Source organism: Mastigoproctus giganteus, chromosome 7 (assembly GCF_048544385.1).
Source record: "Mastigoproctus giganteus isolate SK-2022 chromosome 7, ASM4854438v1, whole genome shotgun sequence".
Taxonomy (NCBI): Eukaryota; Metazoa; Arthropoda; class Arachnida; order Uropygi; family Thelyphonidae; genus Mastigoproctus; species Mastigoproctus giganteus.
The window spans coordinates 202,904,097-202,931,901 of NC_143581.1; the positions used below are offsets into that span (position 1 = coordinate 202,904,097).

General features: G+C 36.1%; 1 protein-coding gene across 1 annotated transcript in view; it reads right to left on the minus strand.

Annotated features, from left to right (window-relative positions):
- LOC150083598 (protein vein-like) overlaps positions 1 to 27,805 on the minus strand; it is a 335,175-nt gene that overhangs the window by 60,581 nt on the left and 246,789 nt on the right. Inside the window, exons 2-3 of the mRNA XM_090378538.1 lie at positions 9,275 to 9,437; positions 2,531 to 2,694 (exon numbers count right to left, since the gene is read on the minus strand). Coding sequence (XP_090234664.1) covers positions 2,531 to 2,694; positions 9,275 to 9,437 — 327 coding nt within the window. The remainder of the gene's footprint in view (positions 1 to 2,530; positions 2,695 to 9,274; positions 9,438 to 27,805) is intronic.

Below are 27,805 nucleotides of genomic sequence, written 5' to 3' on the forward strand. Positions count from 1 at the left end.
ACGCTCAGGGGTCTGGAAATCTGGGTCCTGAAGTGGGCCAACAATTGGCCTCACTTACCCCATACAACATCAAAATCAGAGCTCTGCATAAATCTGAGATACACCCCGGCCCAGCACCTGGCATATGCGAGGAAGCTCACAATGGCGCTTAATCTGTGCTCCGCTGCTCTCGACTTCGTTAATATCTGGGAAATCGTAGGCTGAAAAATCCCTGGTAGAGCCCTCAGAAACCGTCCAGTGCTCTATTCTAACCTGCAGAATCTCTCGACCTTCAAGCGACACTTTCCGAACAGCATCATCGGCGCGTTGAACTCCGCAAACATTGATTTGGATGTGTGGTCCAGAAATTCTGTCTACAGAGAAGAAAAGCGCAAATCCATAGTGAAGTGCAGTCAGCATTCCTGCAATTGTCAGCGGAATAACTCCCAGTGAAAGTCTCCAGACTGCCTCAATGTGTTGCAGCTTGGATATAATAACTATAAAATACATTTATTGCAATATTAGCTGTGTATATTGCACTGTCTATGTATTTGCTGTGTACCCACGTAGTTTTTATGCATTGAATGTAATGTGTCCAGTTAATTGTCAGATTCCTCTGGTTGCCTGTAGCGGGAATCGTGTCCTACATTTCTATGAATAAAGAATTTTATTATTATTATCCTGTTCACAAGATCCATCATCTATTTCTGAAGAATGTACTCTGCATGTCTTCATTATGTGGCACCGGAGCAGCATAGGATGGCAAGTATGTTGTGATATAAACTTTTCGATCCACAGATTTTTTAAACTTTAATATATCCACTATTCCGAAGTATCAGTCGTCATAGTGGTTATTAATTTGATTGGAGTGAACAACCTAAGTTTTTTTTTTTTTTTTTGAGTTCAATATTCTCCATTAAGAGGTAATGAGAATATTGAGTAATTCCATCGTGATAAATTGAAGTTGCATTGATTAAAAGAATTTTAAACAAATGAAGGAAGCGAATAATGATTAGAAATTTTAACTGATCACTTATTAGTGATCAGTTATCCTTATATGTATAAAGAGCTTTGCTGTATAATAATAATAAAAAAAAAAGTAAAGTGCAGCCATTATCAACCCACTGCAGGATGGAAGCCTCCTCAACAATTCATGCTGAGGGAAGTGGACCATAATCTGCCACGCTGGTCCAGTGCGGGTTGGCAGATCGAGCGTATTCAGCAGTCAGGGGCTTGAACCCCGGTCTACTCAAAGAGCGTGTGCTACTGCACTCCCGCTCCTGACCACTCGGCTATGGAGGCCTCTCTGTATAATAAATGCTTGATTATTCTACAGACGGTTATTCTACTTTTAAGGTAGAATAACCGTCTGTCTCAACTGCTCATGAGATGTACACAATTCTGTCCATAATACATATTTGTATACAAATAACCCTCGACTCTTGAATCTTCTGATCATATTGAGAATAGCAGTTAAATTACATTGGGAGCTTTGAGGGGGAGCTGTTGCCGCAAAGTTTGAGCAATATTAAGGTACGTGTGTATATATGAGCAGAACTTGGTTACACTGCGCAATTTTTAAGTAACTTTACTTTTAGCCTATTTTATAAGATGAGTTAAGACAAACAAAACAAATCTTACCTGCTGACCATCCTCAGACCTGAAGAGAAATGGCGATATATAAGGCACTGCTGCTGCTGATCCTCTTTCCCTCTTCAGGTCGAGGGGGATCAGCAGGTAAGATTTATTTTGTTTATCTTAATTCATCTTATAAAATAGGCTAAAAGTAAAGTTGCTTAAAAATTGCTCAGTGTAACCAAGTTCTGCTCATATAATTGTATAATAGTAACATAGAATTGCTCCTTTATGTCGTAACTGTAATCTTAGAGATGCTCAATTTATTTTTATAACTTAGAATTATTTATCTACTCACTGCATTATTATTGAAAATTAAAAATGACCAATTGTTAATACATCTTATAACTGATCCTTTGTTAAAAATTATGATTGTAATTTAGAATTTCTCAATGTAAATCTATTTAGTAACCTTCACCTTTTTTATCTCTATTCCCAAACAGCACTGTCTGATGATGGGTTCGGGCAAGATACCCGAAACGTCACGCTATATTAGTTTAGGCTATGCTTAATAAAATATATATTAAAAACTTCCACGTGGTAAAAGAGTGGTTAATTATACATATTAATAATTCTTAATAGATAACAACCACGTAACGTCCTTCCCCAATTAGATTACAACATACACAATTGATATCAATTACTGAATATTGTATCTTGAGATAAATATCCTCTCTGACAGGGAAAAAAAAAAAAAAAAAAAAAACCTGCCTCTTCTACAAAGATATGAAAGATTTTTTTTGCGATTTTTCATCTTGCAAACATATAAACCGAACTTGGAACCAAAGCTTAACAATTTACTAAAACGATCCTCTCTTGGTGGAGGGGAGGGGGGGGATTCAGCAGGGAAATTCGAACTCAAATTCATAAACATCTTTTGTATCAATATTCACAAACGCCAGGAAAACATTCTTACCATTTGTAGGTTGGGGAACTGTTGGCCTTTTGTCACCTTTACGAATTACAGTGACCTCTGCTGTGGCGGAGGCTGGATGTTTGCTGACAACATTTTCTGCTTGGCATTCATACGCGCCGCTATCTTGGAGACTAACCCGTTTAATGACTAGGCGAGAGTAACGCCTGGAAGAGAGTCAAATAAATAAAACACAATTTACTTCTAGAAACAGGTAAATAAAATATGAAAATATGCTACCAATATAATTTTAAATGGGGGTGCATAATCAATTTTAGACCATATAACGGAGATTTTCTTTTCCCTTACAAATATACATTTTGAAAGCTAATTTTTGTAAAGCAAACAATTTTTGCTTCCATCTCTTCCCTCACAGTTGGGAAGAGAGAGAGAGAGAGAGAGAGAGAGAGAGAGAGAGAGAGAGAGAGAGAGAGCAGACTAATCCTCATACGAGTCATGTATATTTTTCCTAAATAATAGGTTCAGAGGCCTACTGACATGTGCTGGCTGAAAAATCCGAAATTCGGAAGAGAAGAAGAAACTCAATTTTAATTACGTGTAGTTATGATTAACGACCATAACTCACCCAAATCATACTTAAAATTGGAACACCAAGAAATGATAATTACAATCTAACTTTCTCCTCTTCAAATAATGTTTTCCGGTTTTTTTTTTTTTTTTTCTCCTTGACTTATCATCCGCTTTTCACACTTAACCATAAGCAGGTCTACCAATAAATAGTGACAATGGAATCTCTACATTCAGACCTGTCTTTGTAATGCAAAAGTATTTTCGTGTTTCAAAACCATGTCTGTTTATAATTCCATTTTTTGCGAAACTTTTCGTTTAGTAAGAATTTCAAAAATTCCCACTGGGTTTCATATCCGCCGACAGGAGACGCTCGAAGATGGCAGGCAACTGTTGCACTGTCATCATCGAGCAGTCCGTCGTTGACCCGGTTCATCGACGCCATTATGAGCTGTCGCATGCACCCTTTAGGTCAGTGGTGTCCAACCTACGGCCCGCGAATAATCTGTTATACTTCATGGTATGAAGCCTACCAAACCTGCCAAAAATTTGACAACACTGCTAGTCAATTTAGATAATTACAAACCATTCTCCCCATGCATTGCAAGGAGGGGGAATGGTTCGAAAAGAAGAAAGGACGAATACTCATAAGAAGAAAAGAGAATACTCATTGAAAAGGAGACTACTCATTAGAAAGAATAAGAAGAATACTCATACATACAGGAAACAATTCAAGGACTAAGTTGAAGTGTTCAAGTTCATGTGAAAGCATCCAAATCCAGTCCAAGGCCTTCTGAAGATAACTGCCAGCACTGAGCTCTGTAGAATCACAAACTGCAAAATGAGCTGGAGGAGTTTTATAATCATGAATAAATACAAACAACTGGCGTTCCCGAACCGACTAAGACCATATTGTCTGTAAAAAGTTGCGTTTGTTGTGTAGTCAATTTTATATTTTATGGAGGAAAAACCCGAGTTTCCGGAAGAAAAAACCATGCTACCCTCGCCTGTGACCGACGAACTGTGAAATTGTGCAAAAGGCCTCTGAACCAGTATTCGGAGATGCCCATGACAATCACAGCAATGCTGACAGCACCATGAACTGCCGAAGGACATCAAGAGAAAACCGAAGATATTGATTATGCGGATACGGAATTGGGAATGAAAACCCATCCTGATTCAGGAGCAAAATACCACATCCTTGCCCACTTCCACTGAAACAAATTCAGCAATTCTCTTCCGGCATACAGCACAATCCTGCATATGAGACCCTATAAGCTGTGTAAGTTAGCCTTATTATCGATGCCGCACACATCTTCCATATTTACAATATGGAAGATGTGTGCGGCTGAGTTCTTGTAGCACTCAGATACTCACCTGTAAATAGCACGAGCCTGATATACCGCAGTGTCATATTCTACCACGAGGGACCCCAAATTTTCCCAAAGATAGACCTACTCCTGCCAGAAGAGATGAGGATCTGAGCGTGACTCCTGACTCCAGCAATCCAAGTTCTTAGAATTCTAGTCAAACAGCCTCATGAAACACATACTGCTCTACCAATCCCAGGCGCAGAAGCGTCCTTCGCCTATGAAATACCACAGTGGCAAAGTCTTGGAAAGCCGAGACTATCTTGCGTTTCCACTAGGATCGCTTCACAGCCCTCTGCCAAAACGTGGAGCCCACTCATCCGAGATAATAATTCGATTGTTAGATCGTTATATGCCTCACAGGTACATAATATGTTCCCATGACTCCATTTCACTACAGTGACAATTATATTTGTTCTTTCATTGATTTCTAACTAATGTAACTTTGCATATAGGGAGCCATGACCAGTTAATAAGAACATAGCCTGTAAGTTGGCGCAAACCATCTCGATTGTAATTTTGATTGATTTATACTGCGCGTTTTACATCCGGAAGGAACTTGTGAGTAATGCGCCCTTTATCACACATTCTCCTGCGCTCTTGCGAAAGATTCAGAGTTCTTACCAAAAATATTTCTTGCTTAAATGTCTAAGAGTATGTCTAAAAGGTTGTTTGTGCATGAGTAATGCACTTCCATCATTTCTACTACACAGGTAGTATGCATGCATCATTTAGTTATATCTCATATTGTGAATACCTTCACAACGAGTTTCCGAGGTATTGCACTGCTTTGAATAAGTAACGCTTCACCAGTGAAGAAGACTAATGTTACTTATTCCCGGCTGATACCACCACCCAGACGGTACCGTTCGAAGCTAGTTGGCTTACTCATCTGTGGGTGGGCAGGTACCCTGTTGTCGCAATAGTGACAACCCAGTTATGAAATATAACTCCACAATATGAGAGATGCTTGATGGTGTGCGTGGTTTAATCTAAAAATATTTCTTGATTAGATATCTAAGAATATGAAAAAGCCGTTTATGCATCAGTAATGCACTTCTATCATTTCTACTACCCAGGTAGTATGCATGCATCGTTTAATTATTATTGCGTTATACTTCATAACAAGGTTGTCACTATTGCAACAACAAGGTACCTGCCCACCCACCGATGAGTAAGCCAACAAGCTTCAAACCGGTGCCGTCTGTGTGGCGGTATCCGCCGAGAATAAGTAACATTAATCTTCTCCAATGGTGAAGCGTTACTTATTCAAAGCAGTGCAATACCTCGGACACTCGTTGTCACAATACGAGATATAATCAAATGGTGTATGCATACTACCTTGGTAGTAGAAATGATGGAAGTGCATTACCCATGCATAAACAAACCTTTTCAAATTCTTACTCGTCGAAATCCGTAATGTTAAGAATTTCGTTCTTTAGAAGACGCAAGTTAATGACACATTCAAAAACTCGCTGGTTAAGTTTATACCACAATCGATCAACTATTAAAATTGAAAATTTTCGAAGTACTGAAGGCATTTTTTTTTCTCTCACAGAAAGCCACCGAAATTTATTGTAGTATTTTTTATGCACCAATAAATGAAACGTACTTCCATGTTACGTATGTATGCTTGACATATTGACATCATAAGCAAATGCTAAAAATTGAATATTCCGAAAATTACATAATGAAGGTCGTGAGTTACACGTATCAACGATCAAAATGCTTAAATTGCGTATTGAAGAAAATCTGCCAGTATTAGAAATAAAATGGCAAAATGATGCAAGGAAGCGAACTATGTCTGCATTTACCAAAACAAAACAAAAAAATTTCTCACTCAATTTATTCAAATGATCTGCAAGACGCTAACCTTCGCGATATCCAGTTTTCTACTACTCCCCAAGATTTTATATACATTCTCCTGGTTCTTCTCTCTTCAACCAGTAAAAATATACTTAACTCATTCATTTCAGTGATTCACTTCAGGGGCTTATATACGGTCTCCCATAAAATGTCTACTTTTCAAGTGCAATCTGCACCTTCTCAGTCGTTCTTCGTATGGGCATCAATAATCACCCTCACCAATCTCCTTACCCTTCTTTTAACTCTTCCAAATAGCTGTTGTCTATTTCCAAGTGCGACTTCCAATCATGAACACAATATTCTAAATACAGTCACATTATCGTCTTATATAAAGGGACAGTGGCATCCTTTTCACTTGCATATATATCACAGAGGACGACATGTGCCTTCCTAACCACTTTTATTCAGTGCATTAAAATTTCACGTCTGACTGAATCAGAACCCATGAGTCATAAGTAGTGAACCACTTTTAGATCCAATCCGCCTAGCTTATAAGTAACTTCTGAATTTCTGCTCCTTGAGTGAAAAATCTTGCATTTAAAACTTCATTTGATATTTTCACACCATTTGTTAACCGATCTAAGTCATTTTAAAGAAATATTGCCTCGTTTTGGTCGTGAACTACCATGTCTACCTTTAAATCATCAGCAGAGTGTGATAGCTGCCCCTGCAATCCCCTATCAATGTCATTAAGGAAGCTAAAAAACAGAAGTGTCCCCAATACCACCCTGAGAGACCCCCAATCGTTACACTGGTTCAACTTGGGAAATTCCTTTTTACGACCACTCTCTTCCTATCTTTTAGCTAGCGCTTGATCCACCAAGCATCTTACCAGTAATCCCAATTCGCACCAGTTTGCATTAACGGGGAACCGTATCAAAAGCTTTGCTGAAGTCAAAGTAAATAAAGTTGTTTCTTGCATCCAACTGTTTTCGACTTCGTCATAATAATTACCTATACTGGTCACTCAAGACTTATTCTTCACTCTCAGATTAATTAAGGATATCATTCTTAAAGAAATGCTCATATGTTGTACCCTTAACAACAGACCTCATGGATTGTAGCGAATGGTCCTGGTGTACTGAGGTCCATGGTTATGAAAAATATATACAATGATAACCCAGTTTAATATAATACAATAAAATATACAATGGCAGAAAGACGCGTCAGTCTTGAAAGTTTCTGCCATTGTATATTTTATTGTATTATATTAAACTGGGTTAGCATTGTATATATATTTTTCAAGACCTCATGATCTTTCTCACCACTGCAATCAAACTCACTTGTCATAGTTGCCCATTATGTCTTTGCACCTCCTTTGTTGATCGGGGAGACATTGCGTCTCCAGCCCAAGGGGTTCGTCTCGGAGTCTAATGATGATCTCATTAACACTCCAATGGGATGATAAACTCACATGCAGTAGGATATATATCGTCTATTCTTGGAGCCTTACCTTCGCTCAGCTTCAGTATTTATAACTCAACTCTTCTCCAAGATTGCTATATCACTTAATTTACAGAAGTTGTATTCCTTGTCACTGTTACCTCGCACGGTTAATACAGTTTGATTTACTCGTCACTGTTCCTTTAAGTGTTTTTAAAACTTATCAGAAATTCAGGGTGAAGAAATGATATCATTTAAAGATGAAATATATGATATATATAAAATGATTTGTGAAAGTCTTCAATACAATCAAACTGTATTGAAAACATTCAAAATTAACTTGATGTTTTAAAAAGTAAACTAGTTTGTCTGTTTGTTAATTTGGGAATTTAGGCGCATCGGCATCTATGGCCATAGTGTACTATAGTAAACCAGTTCTGGAGGAAGTACCAAATATGTGAAACAAGTTAGTTAATTACGTGGCATTACATTTCAGGCGCGTTCGATCTTTTCCTTAAATTAAATGACTTTTTTTTTTCTGTGATTAATGGAAATGAAAAGTAAATACCAATAACTTCAAAGAACACTTAATAAAACTATAGTTTTACGCTCTTCAAACTTACCCATTTAGTTTAATTACAAATTTATAATATTTATTACTCTACTTCCCATATACTTTTAAGTCTCTCTCATATATATATATATATATATATACATCAAAACAAAAATTTAATCTATGAACTTTTTTTCCTTACAAATTGTACGAAAAAGAAAAAGAAATAATAAATAACTTCCGGATGTATATTTGTCTGCTTTTAATAAAATTTTACTTGGCTCGACACATATTTCAAGAATCATTATTCAAAATTAGTATAATTGTCCATACATCAGCTGTGCTACACCATGGAGTTCTCAAATTACACTTTGAGAAATATCTATAATTCATTAAAAAAGAGTTACTAAACTGTTTCTTTATTTTCATGTAATATAGTTTTAAGCACCATATTAATTAAAGTGAATATTTTATAATGCTGGTTCGTTCTGTCAGTGTTCATTGGTCATAAGAAGAAAACTGTCCGGATGTAAAGACCGTTAATACGATTATGTTAGGTAAATTTGACGTGTAAAGATTTTTATTGGTTAAAATATGATTGAGTAAAACCTATGGCCCTTGATATATTTTATCGCAATACTGCTCAGTTATTCCTCAGATGTAGTCATTTAATTATTTTATGATATATTAAACCATATTTTCTGTTTTATAAACATTTTTCATTTTTAGAACATATATTTCGAGATGGCCACCAAATTCGAAGTTATACAAGGGAAACGTGGTTTTATATTAGCTTAAAAATTAATTTATGCCAGATATTGCTCTGACATAAATAATAAATGTTAGTATACCAAAGTTACCTCTACTGGTTGTATATCCAGATCACTATTTTTTTTCCCCTGAGAAACTGGTTGTAAATATATTTAATAATACGCAAATTGTACAGGGAAACATGACAACATCTACTCCAGTTAGTGAATTAATTTCAATTCAAAAACTAGAGAAAATTATTTGCTGAAAGTTAACGGGATCATGAAAATGAGATACCTTTTATTTTTAATCTGTATCCTATCACGTGAACGGATTTTTATTCCATCTCGGTACCATTCTATCCGAGGAGGCGGGTTTCCTGAAACTTTACATTTCAGTCGTAGCCTTTTCTTTTCCTCAATCTTGACATCTGTTAGACCGCGAACTGTTGGGGGCTTCGCTGAAATATAAATTATAATTTAAATAAATTAATCTTGGAATTTCATGATAAGTATTTCAAATATTAATTGGAAAGAAATACTACAATTCGCTTAATATGGAAATTATCTTTCTGTCAAAGTGAAATTTATCTTTAACTCCATCTTCCACATTTTTTTGGAAAATATCAATAATGTCTAAGCATGCAAATTATATGATCAGATGTTTTCATATGTGGGCAGTATTCGGTAACCAGTTGCCACTGATACCAATGTTGGGAAATGAGAATTCCACGAATAAAACAGGCGCTCGACATACAACTACAATGTATTATAAAATGGAACTGCACTTGAATAAATTAAGAGCAGGGCCTAATCGTAATCATCAGTAGTGCTATATAACATCGCTTTAAGTTTCTTATATACGCTCAATGTACCGCTAATGATCCAACATAAATTAAACAAGATCAGGAAAATAATTATTTTCATGTAACATGAAAATAATTTATCTAGTAAAAAATACTGTGGTTCAACAATGCATGCAATTATGAGATATGAATAAGCTTTGGATTGTGTCCATTTGAACTTTTTCTAATGCAACTAGAACCATGAGGAGTTAATAAACAGTTTCAATAATTGCGCCTATTCAATAGTCGGTTTGCTTATTTGCTGAATAATCTGAATTTCCGAAGGGGAGGAGGAGGAGACGTCCATCTGAGACTAGTCCTCACGAATCGGGCAGTAGTTATAATCTTCGCCCTCCCACACCGGGTTGAAAAGGCCCAGTTTCGAATCCTGTCAATAACGGGAGAAACTTCTGTAGACTTTTTTTCACAATATAGCTGAGTTAGTCGAAGGATAACAAGGTTTTTTTTTTTTTTTCCACCAAGAAACTCTGGTTTCTCGTGCAGCAAACCAGGCAGACCGACCAAAGAACACAAGCTGTTTATAGACATTGTAACTTGCAATCAACTGAATGAATAAATAAATTAAAAAAAAAATAATTTACATGGATGAAGTTATTCTCCGATTAATGACAGTTCTTCCCCTCTCGAGACTAAGAAAAAAAAAATCATAAACGTTCCTTCCTTTCACGTAGACGGGACCCGAACTAGGCCTTTTCAACACAGTGGTTGTTGTTTGCTTGATTTTGGGCTAAGGCAATGAAGTGTCAGTGCACTGTCTGTAACTAAAATATAATCTAAAGTCGTGTTTTTTTTTTTTTTTTTTTATGGACGAAAATCACGAATTACAGGGGGGGGGAAAGAACCATACAATGTACACTACCGTAGAGAAATCAGCCTAGCAATACTTAGATGGGACTGTAACATAGACATTTAAATACGAAGAAAACAGCGATTTCTTGGGATAATTTCATTTGTCCATCCCCTCTAATAATTATTAGAAGGAACGGGCAAACGAAGTGAGTAAAGTTTCTAATATTTACTCACTTCGTTTGTAAAATTTGGAGCAGAACTTAAAAGTTCTGCTAACCTTCTCAGAGAAAATCTTGAGTTTAAAATGAGTCGTAAAAATACATTCATCAAAAAGACGTTAAACTTAAAAATATGACTAGTTGGATTACTTTTATTTCATTTATCATCTCGTCTCCCCATTTTATCTAAATTGACACCAATACCGCATATACAATTTTAACTGTATAGTTTTACTGGAACACGGTTAGAATTTTGTACAAACGCATAAGTAAGAAATAGCTAGATTTAATTATTTCTCAGAAACAACGCACATGGACCTACATGCACATATGGACATGTTTTCGGAGCCAGCCGATTTTATAAAATGCGTGTTTTTGTTGAGAGAAAGACAAAAAAATCAATTTCTCTTTCAGTACTTCAGCGACAACGTGAAGTTGCTAATTTTTGAATGAAACAACATCGAAAAAGATTCCACTTTAAAGAGAAAGCAAAACTAGTTTAAAAGAAAAAGAAAAGATCTTACTGACGATACCCATGAACCCTTTGGTTTAACATTTTGCTCAGATACTACAACCTATTGTTAACTTAAGTTTCCTTTTAATCAGCAGTCCAAGCTAGTACAGGGCTACTAGCATTCCATTTACAGCTTCTGCGATAGATCATATTTGTTATTAAAATATTTACTCCAGGAAATTCGGGTTTTCGTTCAGTAAACATCAAACCGACTGAACAATGCGTGCAATTACAGACACAAATACACTGATCCCTTACAGCCTTAGTTGCTCTAGCGCTTAAAATACACATAAACGGCCAGGATATATTCGGTTGTTTATGAAGAAGAAAGAACTCTATAAATAAACCCACCCTGGTGAGGTAGTCATAATCTTGCTAGTAATTCAGCAAATTTTGATAACTCTACAATCATTTTCTTACAGAGGTTGTTGTTGTAATAGGATTTTAGGAGCATCGGCAACTAAGGCCATATTGCTCCTTATATACTGTCTGTAAATTGCGTGTATGCTGTGGTAGATTTTCTCTTTTTCTGGACGAAAAAGTCGAGTTTCTGGGAGAAAAACCATGCTATCCTCGCTTGAGACCGACTAACTCAGCCACGCTGTGAAAAAGCCCATAAAAATTCCTCACGTCATCGACGGGACTCGGACTTAATCTCCATCCTCCCATCCTCCCCACAGCTGTTTACCAACAGTTAGTAGAATCTCCATCCTCCCCACACCTGTTTACCAACAGGTGTGGGGAGGATGGAGATTCTACCAACTGTGCTACCCACGAGGGCCTTACAGTGGTAAGTGTGACTATGAGCAAATTAGAGCACAGTTTTTTTTTTTTTTTGTCAGATAGCCCATAATCCACTAGTAATTTTGATAGCTCTATAATAGTTTGGCATTTTCGGTTCGTGTCCGAGATCATGTCTTCCTTAAAGGTCATCTACTCCCATAATGCATCCTTTATAGGCTCTCCAATGGTGCTGGTACTGTTTGCCTTGTGATCTTAACGCTAACTGACGTTACGTTAATTGAATCTTACGTTAATTGTTCCATTGTTTGGCAACAATTATATTGGACAATCCTCTCCAGAATTCGTGCACTTACTCCACTACCTTACATTTTCATCTTTAGGTGCATCTGTTCACAGATGCAGGCGTTTTTCCATTGGCTTGAACGACACTAGATTGAACACTTGGCAAGTGCAGTCTTTTTCTCTGCTGCAGCATCTTCTAAAAGCGCACCGATAATCAAAGCTTTGGAAGTCAGTGAGGTCCTGTCCATTTCCCACTGTTCAGTAAACTTATTTCGAGTCACTCTGTTTTATAGGGTGTTCCTGCACGCGCCATACTCCATGTTTCTTTTTCGATTTACATATACTTCATACATAGCTGCATATAGCTTAAACTTCAACGGTCCTAATAAGCCTATCCAGGCAGTGTATATTGGTATGGCGTACAGACAGAAAAAAGAAATCAGGAAGGAAGGAAATCTCAAGTTCTGAGATTTAATTCTGTTCTTATAATATAAATAACAGTAAATGCGCAGAAGAACTCGGTAACACTGTGCAGCGGCTAACTCAAACCATATATTCTTTTTGTCATTGTGCCGCCAAAAGAATTATTTCTCTGTTATTCTCCTATTTTAAACAAAACTGATTACGCCATCATAAAATAACATCCATACTTTCTTCTATAAATCATCATAATAGTGTCCGATACGTCAGCAGATTTGAGAGACAAGATTTCACAAGCACTCACACGACAGAATGTCGCCGCATCGGGCGCACGCTAGTTACTCTATCTGTAAGAAGCAAATGGGCAGCGATTTTATGGTACCAATGTTTTTGGTTTATGTTCTCGTACTTATGACTTACTAGAAACAGAAGCAGTCATTTTGTACAAACAGTACTTTGTCATTTTTATTCACTCAAAAAGGAAAAGACGGAAACTGCGTATAAATAATGTAATAGAGACAATTATAATTATCATAGCATGAGAGAGAGAGAGAGAGAGAGAGAGAGAGAGAGAGAGAGAGAGAGAGAGAGAAAATTGTTAGAAATTTACAGATAGTGACCAGCTCTATACTTTTCTTAGAAATGCCAGAGAAACCGTTTTCTTGATTGATTACTTAATTCAACAAAAAAAAAGGGGGGGGGGGGGTTTCCTTTAAATCAGTCGTCACTCACTTGCGCTTTTCATATACTAGTATCTTGGTTTCAATAAATAAAAATTGATAATGAACATACCAAAAACTTCTTTTGTTGATTTATATCTCAGCTATCCCTTAAAACGACTACTGTAGTTGGCCATAATGTTAAAGCATAGTCAATTCTATTCTCTCAAAAAAAAGTATTGGAACACTATTATTGAATAAAATACATCTGTTTAAATAAATTAATGACGGAGCATAGCAAACGTGGAATTTCCCGCCATTTCCTCCTTCAGTTCAATCGCTATCATAGTAGTCAAGGTGAGCTGTGTTGATCTAGCCCGCGCACACAGTTCATCTCATTCCAGATGTGCTCAAAGTTATTTGACTGATTTTTACCCCATTTTACGCCAAGACAACTAAACTAAGACCATGAGGCGTCACTATATTGTGTCTGCGAAATGCGTGTACCTTATGGTAGGTTTCCTTGTTGGTTGGATGAAGAACTCAAGTTTCCAGGATAAAAAAAGCATGCAGTCTTCGCCTGAGAATGATTGAAAAATACCAATAAAGGTTCTTCCTGTCTGTAATGGCGTCCCTACCCGCTATGCTAACCACGAGGGACTGTCTGTCAATTTTATTAGCCTACTGAAGAGTGATTAATTAGTGTATCACCATCAATGCAATAATTAAATCATATATCTCAGAATTATAAAATTGGTTACTAGGGCTACGAGCACAGTAGCTGTAATAGAGTTTCCGGTACAAATACTAGCAATAAATTATTTATTTCATGTGTTAAAATAGATGTTTTAAATTTTAATGAGAGTATTTGCGAAATACATAACAATATCTGTGTTCTTATATCACCCTCCTCAATTCCTCTAAAGTCTGGAAATTCTATCGGCTCTGTCATTCGATTAAAATTTATATTATGTAATTCAATTTGGAATTGATGAAATCTAAAATCTCAATAAGACGGAAGGAACAAAACTGAAGTAGCAGTTGGAAATAAATCTAAGAAAAACAGTCCGAACGGCTATTCAGGCTATTTATACAAACCAGTACATGCAACTCTCTCCTAATGGGGATGCTGTACTTCCATGTGTCATCTATTTTATAAATGATTATCTCTCTGTTTGTAGTGCCAGAGAGTTTAGATGGTCCTGAAGCGCATTAACTAACAACTACTAATAACGTTCCGCTTGTAAATGACCCTGATTCTTATAAGACTGCCGCCAAGCCCTCGGGACTGGAAGAGTAGAAGGAAAGATTGATTTGGCAGGTGTTTTTCCTCAAGTAAATACTCACTTTGGCGGTAGTTATAAGAGTTCACACACGAGCAGCAAGAGCGAAAACTGCGATTTAATGCTCCTATTACAAAGCGCGAATGTTTTACTAATTTCAGATTTATAGCCAATTAAAAAGGCACACCTTAACATTATCGATAAAGCAGACCATCACATGAAGTTCGAAGAGCGTCCATCACCTGTTTAAAGCTATAAACCTCTGCAATAGGAATTAAAATGGTGAAAGGTAACTCTAGCAGTAGCGGAATTACATACTTCTTAATGTTGCAGTGATGTCTATAATTACTGTGAAATTGGATAAAGTTGTTTCCAGCTAAACACTTAAAGATTAGTCGGCACTTTTTTAGCGACAACGTAAACTACGCATAAAATCTCAGTATTATCTTTGGATGAAGAAAGACTCCTCCTTGCTGGTTTTTCTTAATAAAATGCTTCAATCTGATTTATAAAAAACGTTACGGTATTTTATTTTAGCAACTAATCAGTTACCAGAAAAGTTACTTTATGAATATGTAGTTATCATTTGTATATAATCCTTGGGACAAATATATATGGGCTACATATAAAGGTGTTGGTATTTGACTTTGTATTACGAAATAAATTTTAAATATTTTGCTTTTTTTTTTCCCCTGCACAAAGATAACAAAAACCGTACAACATTTGCTTTAAAACAGAGTGAACCAAGGAGTCAGGGTACACATAAAAAAAATAATAATATTATTATTATAATTAAATAATATTATAATTGAAATTACGAAGCAAGGCAATCTTTTTTGTCCTGTTATCTTTGATCAAATCTCCAATATCAATAGTAATCTGTTGCCAAAGTACAAGGTGCAAGGGCACCTTGTACCGCTTCCATAAAATTGCCACAATGTAGGGTCATGGAATTCTCTAAAACAATATTGTAGAATCATTAGGATCACAGTGCAACATTCATAATTCCATGCATTGCAATCAATGGACTTAGCCAATACTACGAGAAACAACCAACTTCCTCCCAGGTTCATATTTAGAAAACACGTCCGTCAGACTCAGAGGGCCGATTTCCATTGATCAGGGTGAGCTGAACCATGCGAATCGACGGTGCATATTTGTTTTGTTAACATATGTTTCTGGACTGAAGCTCTTCGGTGAAACTTCATGACATGCAAGCTTCTGTGTGGTAGAAACACAGGTTTGCCAGTGGCCGCTCGCAGCTCGAAAATCAGACTTCTGGGGTCTGATATCCAATGAAGTGGTAACGACCCGTCTCAAGGCGCATCAGCTCTTGTCAGTCAGTAATTTATACCTACCTGGTCGTTCTCGGGCTCATTTTACCTCTGGACTTCTTTTACACGTTGCTAACTGTCGACTCGGGAATTGTTTAATTCCTAAGCAATAGCACGCACAGATATTTTGCGCAAATGACGTCCAACGATAACATTCACCCTTTGAAACTCTGTTAGCTCTTTCTGTATACTAATCGTTAGACATATTTTGAAATTAATGAATTCTGTTGATCACTTTCATAGGCCAAAAAATTTACATATTTCATAGTCACATACAATTTCCTGCGGGGAGCAAGGTAGATTTTTGACAGAATAGTGTCATTTACTACCTGATAAACTATGCAATGAGATTATGAAACTTGCTTTACAGTTAGCATATTTTCATTCTTTTATGCACGCACTATTGAAAATATTTATTTTAACTTTGTGTGTTATTCATATTTTGGAATATCAAATCAATAACATTTTGCTACACTCCCTTATAATCTTCAAGATATTCACATTAAGTTTTTATTCCTATAATTTCGAAAACCAGAGCACAGTTCGGAACAATAAGCATAATAGAACTATCCAACTGAACATATCTTTGAAACTTATAACATTCTCTCTCTCTCTTATACGAAAGAACTGAATGATGAATGAAAAGAATAAGCAAAGAAATAGGGACTTTTCTGCTAATTAATATGAAAAAATAAGTTCCTGATTATCGTAGTAACGAATGAAACGCTGATGTAATAAATGGCGTTACTGTACGACATTCTTCCACTATGAGGGCAGAGTCAGGAATGGCACGAACAACCACCCATGATCTAGAGAAGGCATTCGCGTAATAAGCTAGTTCACATGAATGTACAAGAATTTCAATCCTCATCATTGGAATGATCGCAGCATTCCTCAACATAGACAGCAAAATTCTTACAGTAGGTGGAGCAACTGTATGAAACAAAACCGGAGTGCTGGATGGCTGACACCCTAAGGGTGGCCGATTCGAAAGCTAACAGCCTCGATATTATACCTACTTTCTCATGTTTCTGAACAGCAGACATATTTAATAGTTAATATCACTGCGATTTTATGAAGATCAACCAACTCAAATAATGTAACAAAAATAAAATATATTAACCAAAAATTATATTACTACCGTATACCTAAGGCATATATGAGAGAGCTAATTGGCCACTTATACCATTTATGAATGACCAGATTGCTAACATCGGACGTTTGCCATCCATAATTTGGAATTATTGACTACAAAATGGCAGCTGATCAGCAGCAATACTCACTATTTCGATGTTACCCCCTATGAAAGCAACACGACTCTTTTTTTTTAAAATTGAATAGTGGAATTGGCCAATCAGTCCAAAGTGCCAATCAGAAAATACTGACAGATAAAATTTGTGATATAGTACACGCTTGAATCTGGGACGTGCTGAATTCCTTATCTCCATATTATCATGAGGACCCCACTGATCGCAAAAATAATCGCAGTAATCCTTCATTATAAGTTAAAGCCTAACCTCTCAAATCCTGCAGATTTGGGATATCATTCTTGCTTGATCTCAGAATATTCTAGATTTCGGATGGTCATACTGCAATCACAAAATATATATACTGAAGTCCTGTGCTACAACGTTTTGTACTTGGCATCAAATAGTCTTTTCTTTTTTTTTTTTTTCGTAACGTATAGCACAATGTTTTTTCTTCTTTTCGTAACGTGGAACAATACAATTTTTTTCCCTAAACATACCCGGAAAATGGGTGATGTCGAATAAGGAATGCCGGATATAGAAGGTTCGACTACACAGTGGTTTTCCCTTTTTATTGAGCCGCGGACTCGACGAAATCTCGCTCTCTTGCGGGTCTCTTCCCCATGGAAAAAGTTTATTTTGTTTCATTTTTTTTTCTTATAACAACAGAATATTTTTTACTTATAGGATATGTTAATAAATTGCGAAATGGCCTTAACTCAAAGGCGAAAGCCCTTATTTAAAACTTGTCTGTAACTACGAAATATGCGTGAGAAATTATTCTATATAAAGCATTAAGCTGTTACTCACTCAACAGCTAGATTTAATTCTTTTAATCCTAAACTGTGCTGGTAGCTGGATGTGGTGGAGTTTTATCACGTCCCAGAAGTTGCTTCTTTGTATTTTAACAGCAGTAGCCAGGCAGTGTTGGATATCTACGTATCCTCCTTAGTATTTAAGCTGTGATAATAATTTTACCGTTTGTATTATTTTACAGAGCGGTTTTCAGTCAACTTTGCTTTTCGCGGACCGGATGTGGTTTCAGTCTTTGAATGTAAATAATTTAATACTCTGACATCAAAAATTAACTCCTAAAGTAACTATTTTGATTAGTATTAGTTTTTTCTAAGTAACATTATTTGTTAAATTATCACGTATGTGTGTGCTTCCTATTTTTATAATAGGATGCACACACATACCTGATAATTGTAATAATTTTATTACACATAACAGTACTCCACTATTGATATTTTTCATAAATTACTTACATATGTCGCCTATATTAAAAGTGTTATTTTTTTATCCCGAGACCTTAATATAATTTTAAGTAATTAAATTCATTTTTAATTATCTCACAAAATATACAAACTTAATTTTAAAAATTTTCTTTATTATTTTTTTATCTCATAGATTTATTATATGTTAGAACCGACTTGTTGCTTTTTAACCTTCATATTTACATGTAGACACACACAAGCCAAAACAAGGGGGCCATCACGCACTGTACACCGGAGCAAGAGTTAGCTATCGATTTTACTGGACATCCTTTATCGATTTCCGAATTATTTGAAATTATGCTGTTTCTTTGTTTTGATTTTTATTGTGCGTATTGCGTGTTAGTATCTAAGGTGATACTGCATTTATGATTATGCAGTTTGTATTTAGTATTGCAGTATTAGAAATTCTGCAATACTGAATAATAAAAAACTTTCAGACAAAAAATTATTAAAAGTTTCCAAAAATTGCAGCTTAAAAGAACACTTAACTTTTTAGATGGCTATTCATTCACCGCGAGAATTTCAAAATTACTGTAGAGTAAAATCCCGTGTGAATCATTTCGCTCTAATGAATATTGCTTAAAAATTATTTCGAAAGAACCATTATTTGTTAAAATAAATTCTGTTACACTTTACCAATATATAGAAATTGGCAGTTTACTTTCTTTTTACTGAAATAGAGACTTTAAAATAAATAAATAAAATGACAAAATGCGTAATGTTAAAGTAAAAATATTTACTCAAAGATGGTGAGGGGGGAGGGGTCGGTATGACGTAACAAATAGATTTGAGTATAATCATTCAAAAATGTGGAAACATCATGAAGGTTGTGAAATTGAATCCTTTGCCGCATCTTTCAAAAATTTTCCCCTTTAATCGAACCTTCCCATATCCGTATTTACAATTCATAATTTTCAATACATCAATATATTTCAGGCATAGATGGACATTAAATTTTCGTCAGAACATTTTTGCTCAAATTATATTTATAAAGCAAGTCAACCAGGTCCTACAAATATTTTCCTTGAAAAGAATTCGTTGTAACGAATTTTTTTTTATTACATAATTTAGCTTATCACGATCCATCCAAAATCGTCGGCATTTTCATTTTTTTATTCAAATTTTTTGAAAGTGTTTATATAATTAACAAAAATATGAGTATTTATAATTTTAAATCGGGGCTGGATTTTTGAAGACGTTGCGAACGAACACTGTAATTTCATCCAATTAAGTGATTTGCATAAATTGCTAAAAAATAGTAGTTTCGACCTCAGCAGCACCAACCAACCTTAAGCGCCTGTGCACCGCCGAGTGAAGATGGCAGGTGTCATTTTAGGATATACTGTTTCGTCCATTGTCTAGCACATTCCTCCCCCTCTGTGGAGAAGTGAGAGGGATTTATCTCTTACCATCCCTGCCAGCAGCACATTAGAAATCCAGCTGTAGAAAACTTTGTGAAGCTGGCTGCGAAAGGGTTTTCTGCAGCTACATTTCTAACCGAGAAATTTACCAAAAAATATGTAAATTAATTATATTATGAATATATTTTCATACTTTTAATTTGTTTATTTATTTTTGTATGCTGTATAATATAAAATATTATTTTATTGATTTATTTATTCATTTTAATTTAAAGTTAACTGTTTTTCATTATTTCTGATGAGTAGTAGAAATTAAGGCAAATTTTCTTAATTTGCCTTTTTTTGGAGGGGGTGGAGTTACTCTGGGTGCAGGGCTAATACAACAGACCCACGCAGGACCCTAACAAACTAATAAACAAAATAAAAAAGCAATTTAACTGTCTTCGTTAAAAATAAAGGATCCTCGGGTTAATAATCTCAAATGTGACGCAAAATAATTTAGTCTAATTTTGAAGTCCACATTTAATAACACCTTGTTTATAACATTAAAATTATCTCTCTCAGTATAGTTATTTAATGATTAGGATTATAAAATAAGCAGTATCTGCGGTTTACATGTGCGCGACCACTTGGCTACGTCAAGCCATAGAGTTCTCAAAATGAACATAATAGTTGTATACAGAATAATTATATCTTTTAACCCAAAAAAGAGGTAATAATATTAATAATATTTTAATGAACTTCATGTCATTTACAGGGTGAAGAGCCTTAAGAGTCCGCGGACCCCCACCCCGTTTAGAAACACCGTTGTAAAGTCGTGTTAATGTTGAAGACAATTTATGTATGTGTTACTTATATTTAAAATATACAGTAATTCGTCATTCATCTAGCTTTATGTAATTAGTACTGCACATATTTTGCTACAATAACGAAGGATAATGTATTTGTGATTTTTGATTGCATTTAGCTTCGTGGCTTTGTTTATATTAATTATTCAGGTCTGAATCTAGTGGCAGATCTAGTAGGGACGATCGCCCCCCCCCCCCCCGAATCTGGTACAAATACTGTGTTTTACGATATTAAGTGGTTGCGTTGTATGTATATTATATGAAGGCTTGGTGAAAACTTAAGATAAATTCACGCTAAGCTTCATTATCAGTTAATGTCAATCACATATATGATCATCATTATATCGCTCTTCCTCTTAGAAATATATAACCATCGTCATATCATTCCCTTCCCCAAAATATATCAGCATCGTTATGTCTTTCCCCCCCCCCCCCAGAAAAACAGTCTGAATCTGACAGACGAACTAATTATTCGACTTTTTTTTTTTTTTTTTACAGATATTATCCTTGATATATATTGATCTAGCAGTTCCCAAACAGTGATTTCTGACATCCTGAAAAATCTCTAAGTAGCAATGGTTACATGTTCGGAATCCCGCCATTTTTATGAGATCCGTCATCCCAACAGTCTACTTCCTATTCTCTATGGCACAGAAATATGGGCCTCAGCAGCACCAACCAACCTTAAGCGCGTGTGCACCGCCGAATGCTGGCTGTTGAAATTAGCCAATGACAAGCTTCATTTTCCTCCCGTGACGACAACAACCACCACGGCATAAGAGCTTCCGGATCAGAAGAATAAAGTCCTTGATCATGGAGAAGAGGCTAGTTTTTACCGCCAAACTTCTCTCCGGATGATCTACCATTACGCATGGCTGGGGGGTCCTCAGTCACGCCTAACTACACTTTCATTAGCTGCCCACCATAACAGGTTTGCACTAACCGACAGGTTCCTTTTCAGCAGATGCATCCATATCTGAATAGAGTAGACGGCGACTTCGATGGCCTGATTAAGGACAAAAATGAATGCCCTGCACGATCCGCATTCATGCGGGCTACAAGTGGATCGTCAGTTCGAAGTGTTTTTCCCATTGCTGTATCCAGATGGAATTACGAACATAGCAGCTTACTGAAAATAGGATCGCTACACACTCCAAAGTGGATCACTAAGTCTGCTACCCAGACAACTAGGAGACGTTGACTCTATGAAATGCACGATCTTAAAGCCTTGTCATGTGTAAATATCACCATTATCATTATTTTGCTATGTATCCTTCCTTCATTATTGCCTGACATTGTCAGTGAATTGTGTATCCAATTTATGTTATTCAGTCTGTACAGGTTAACCCCTGGCGCTTGTCGCCATGATGGGATATTTGCCTTCGGTGGCGTCTCGTTCCGCCCCTAGATGGCATGCGACACATTTCCAACATAATATGCGACACATTGCTGGAAAACATTAGACATCCCTCCCTTGCTTCATCCAAAAGAAGGCAATAAGGTTAATTAATGAACATCGTCGTCTAAATTTTCTTGTATAAACTCTTTCCAATCTCTGTGACACGGACGTTGATCTTCCATTGCATGCGTTCTCAATAGATATAACCATATGCATGTTTATTCTAAAATTGTAATTGCATCCGTAATTCTACTGCTCTTCCAATCCAGGTCCGAATACATGCTTCAAGTCAACATCTATGTCCTCTCGAACTCACAGAACTAACTTTCATTCCTCCTACTTCTACTCTTCGTAGAACAACTTTCCTACGGTGTATTTTCCGAAAATTATAATACACAGAAATTCAAGTGCAATGTCAATAAGTATCTTCTGTGTTCTCAAACTTAAGCCAATACACGTCGTTACTAAGTGATACAGGTTCTAATACCTTGGGATCACCCTATAAGAAAAGGGGGGGGGGAGTCTTTAAATACTTTAAAACCATAATGGTTCTTCCACTATACACACAGTTTAACATTCTAGAAGAGGATATCAAATAAATAAATCGGCAGTTTACCATTCCCCGATGACTGTGCGAAGTATCGAACGTTAATAAATTTCTTAATTCAATTACTCGTGCTAAACAACAAGCTTCGCAATCAAGCAAAGATACTGAAGTGTGGAAACAAGCAGTATGCATTTAGAGAAACATGCCGCATTAAGTCATAAAAATCTATAATTCCAAAGTTCACTGTCAATAAAGTTTCTGTAGGGGTTGAATTTTCAGTGCACTCCCCAAACTTAATTTACGAAATTTGAAAGTCTCTAACATTTTGCAACAATAAATAAATTTTCTGTTTATACTCCGGCACGACAACCAAGTCAGTAGAGTTTACAATAAATCGTCAATACAAATATTTATCGTATTTAGTAGTCACGGGCTTGAACCCCGGTCCACTCAAGGAACGCGTGCTAGGCACTCTCGCTCCTGACCACTGGGCTACGTCAGGCCTAAATCTACCATACATTAAGCAAAAGAAATTTCTCTAAGCTATAGAAGAAACAATGGGTTATAATCGAAGAAACTTGAGTTTAATTTGAAGGATTTCTTCTCACTTTCTTTATATGTAGGAATATTTTTAAGCCTAAAGCTCTCTAGTCATCACAACAGGTCGTAAGGAGATTATCATCTGCATTTCAGTATTTATTATTGTTTTAGTATATTATGTCTGTGCAAGAACGTGTTCACGGGCCTATTTGCATGCTGTGTGAGTTGAAAAACTGAATACTCACGGGGGAACCCTACTCCTTCCGTCTAATTTCGGCAAACTACAGCCTAAACTGAAGAGAAATATAAAAATTCCTTCAGTCATAGACGGGATCGAACCCAGGCTTCTTTAAACGACTGAAAAGTGGCTAAGCCTCTATACGGTCACGGAGGACCCGGTTATTGTAAAATGTCAGTCACAAATACACGTCCTATTCTTGGAGTAGATGCTAACTGTTGCATATTTGTCAGCTTTTAAAAACGTAGATTACACATCTTTCAATTGAAGATACTTTTTCAGGTCGTCTTGTAGATAATCGATTTGTCCACTCCGGAACAGCGAAGGCGAAAGTATTGGTAACATTCAATGATCAACCCTTGCTTAGGACTTACTGCGATTAGGAGACGTGTCCTTCACTGTTGCGTACTGAATTTAGATTCTCAAAAATGCATCTTTAGTTATTAGAAGTATATTTGTGTAGATATTCAACCATAGATAATGGTTAAGGGGAAGATATTTTGTTATATGAATGCGTGAAAAAACACATTTTCTTCCTGTATTATTGTTCCTGTTTTAAGAAACAATAAACAGCCCTCATTTTCCAGAGAGTTTAAAATATTTCTGCCCTTTAAATACTTTAAAATCATAATGATTCTAATATATATATATATATATATATATATATATATATATACACACACACACACACACACAGGGGCGGTAGAGGATACTTACACCCTTCCGACACTGATGTTAACGTATATTCATCTAGTTTCATACAGATAAAGTTTAGATAACGCATAGCAGTTAAACATTTGTCAAAATTTCCGAATGTCTAAGCCAATAATAATTTGCTTTCATTAATAAGCAGTGGCCGTTTCCCATAATAAATTCATCTTTCACCACAGGGGTGAAAGTAAAAATGAAATACATAAGACGGTGAAAGAAAAATAAATAACCCTTCAAATGCAAGAGATCCTAAATAATAAACCATACAATTGCAAGGGGGGAACCCAATAATTAAAATCTGCCATTACCAACGACAACAATGCCACATTTAATTCACGGAACCACTAAACTTTCCTGTCCAAAATTCAAAACAAATCGTGGGCAGTAAGAAAAGAGGCGTAAGCCACCTGTTTGCTAAGAACATTATACCCACGCTAGCTTAGTTACATAGGCAGCTATTCACATAGTGCGGGAGAGAGGACATAAACACTCCGATCCGTGAGTGTAATATGGCGCAAAACTTGTTGTTATTGGACAGCCGTGCAGTGGGAAGGTAAATGTTATTACTTTATAACTAACATAAAACTGTCTGTGCAGCCCACGTGCATATGTTGACAACTTCTGAAGAGACATCCTATACAGGTGGTTTATTTATTTTGACTATATGTTAGCGAAACCTCTTTCTTCAATCAACTGCTGAAAACGTTGTCTGACTCCATCTGTTCCATAGAAGGAAGGTCATCTCCAGCTTCACGTTTTAAGTATCATCTGTACAAACAAATGGCATTTTGTTTATAGATGATCATGATAGCAAGAGTTCGGAACAGCCGATAAAAATTGATTGGGATATTCGATAATTTTCAGAAAGAGTGTAATCACTTTAAACACTAACAAAGATTATTTACTGTACGTAGATTAAAATCCACAAATATTTAACATGAACAAATTCACAGCCATGCTAAATTAATTAATCGTGACAATATTCCAATTCAAGGTTTGATTTAATGTGTCACAATTACAAGGAAATGAAAGTGAATCGGTGACTGTAAACTTGATTAAATCATGCATAGCTCCTCTTGGTTTTACATTTTAAACTGATTTATTTCTTTGAAAATATGCGTTTGTAACACTTCTTTCAGAACGAAAGGAGCACTGATTAATTATTATACGAGTAATGTAGTTGCATCATTTGTACAATTCGATTAGCGTGCATAGATAACCCATAAACCCAAGATTCCCCCCCCCCCAATACACCTCGCGGGATTTTTGAGCTCAAATTGAGATATTTTTATAATTCTCTCGTTTTTCTTTTTATTTAACAATGATTAAATTAAATCATTCAAGGATTACCCCAGTTTGTTAGCGTTCATATATTCAAACTCGTTATTAAATATATTCTCCACTGTTTAACCAGTTGCCCAGAGCCCAATGGGGAGGGGGATTTTAATCGTATTTAATGAGTTTGAATAAAGAAACGCCAACGAACTGCGATAATCCTTAATGAGCTCTACGATGGAAACGCAAGCCAGATGAGAACTTGTTAACACTTACCTGGCAGAACTGCCTTCGTGCAAAACTAAGGCACTTGTTACACGAGTGTGTGCCACTTATCCAAGCAGCATACCATGAAATGTATGCTGTAGAAGTAATGGCAACTTTCACTTCTCTCAAGCCGACCGGGCTAGCCGAGTGGGTAAAGTACCTGCCCGGCAACCTAAAGGTCGCGGGTTCGATTCCCGCCTCGGGCTTGGATCAAAGTACTTCAAAAACCTTGGGAGGTGCAATATGGCCACAGAAGCCGATGCGCCAACAACTACCAAATAAAAAAAAAAAAAAAAACTTCTCTCAAGAAGTTAGAAATAATCCTTCCACTGTAACTTATAGGAAACCTATGCAAATTACGTAAATATCAGCTTCTTGATATTTGCATAAGCTATTTGAATTACATTTATGCAAATAGCAGTGCTTACACAACTTTACAAACGAAGATCGTAGAAAACCAAAATTTGCCGCTATAAAAAAGTCTTTTGCATGGCACTGTCTCGTGTTATGCAAATAACGAGCACTTCTGTAAAAGGAAAGTGCTACTTATTTGTAATACAGTGCTTCCCCTCCCAAAAAGTAATTTAACTGATTGTCATTGCCTCATTGGTACAGGTCGGTTGATTGGTTTAGGAAGGGATTCTTGACGCAAGAGCTACCGTGCCTAAAATGCGCCTTGAAGGTTTTACGTGGCAGAAGGGCACAGAACAGTAAACTCAGAAAGGTTTAGAGAAGAATAGCTTCAAGTTCCAAGATAGGCAACTACGCTTTGCGTATTTGAACAGAGAACCCTGCCATTGGGCCAAAAATTACTTTCCATTCCCGATGAAAAGTATCACCTCAACTTCAACAGGCGATGAGAATCGAATTCGAGCCACTTCCACTCGGAGTTGGAAGAATAAAGCAGCCATTAAGTTCGTTCAGCATTTGCAATAACAATTAGCAAATCTTAGGGCCAGGCATTCGATAAATTTTGGATATATCTGCCCAACTCAGTGTTTGCACGTGGTCAACTTTATGCTGCATTTTCTAGAACAACTTCAAAAAATGCTTCAAAGTTTTGAAAGAATATAACACAGTATGTACAGGGTGGACTCAGACCTCCACCAAGAAACACCTATAGCGAACGTATTGTGTATAAAAAGGTTCACAGAATGTAATGTATTTAACGAAAGATATTATTAAAAATCAAATTAAACTAAAACTCAAGCTTTATATCCAAAGCTTTATCATTTTTTGAATTAATTGCTCACTTTCTTCTATTGGTTAATGATAATTCCTCTTATTTTTAATTACAAAATATTTTTGAAAAGGCAACTGCATTTTATATTCAAAGATATTTTAAAATGGCACAAGAAATAAATGACTGGAAAAAAAGTTTATTGCCTACAAGAAATGGTTTCATAAAAGTGTTACACTACGTGTGGAGAATAATACGACTTTTGCAGGAGTGAGGAAAAATGCAATTACATCAGAAATAAAAAAGCACTTTATATTGAAAATCTATTGTAAATTTAAACATTTTAATAATACATTATTTTTGTAAAATTTTAAATAAATATTTTCTGCGGAAGTATCCATCCCTCTCTAGGAGGGGAACAATACATAGCGCTGGGGATACATATCCCTCTGAAGGGGTTTCATTGAGCCTGTAAATTAATAGACACACAGTCCTTTGCACTTCCTTACACTGTAAATTATATATATATACACACACACATTTTATTTAAATTAAAATATAATAAAAAACTGTTGTTACTTTGATGTATAATTTTTTAAAAGATTTCAGGCAACTATATCAGAATAGTATATAATCTAACTGAAATCCGGTGTTAAGACAGAAAGAGTTCGGGATATTTGTTAATAATGAGAACATAGTTTTATAAATAAAGGAATGAGAACACAGCTTCAGTTGCCTCTGGAACTCTGAGAGGGCCCTCTCAGAGTTCCAGAGAGGCCCGGCCACTTCCAGCTTTCGAGTCTCCCGGCCATAAAAAAAATAATAAAGAC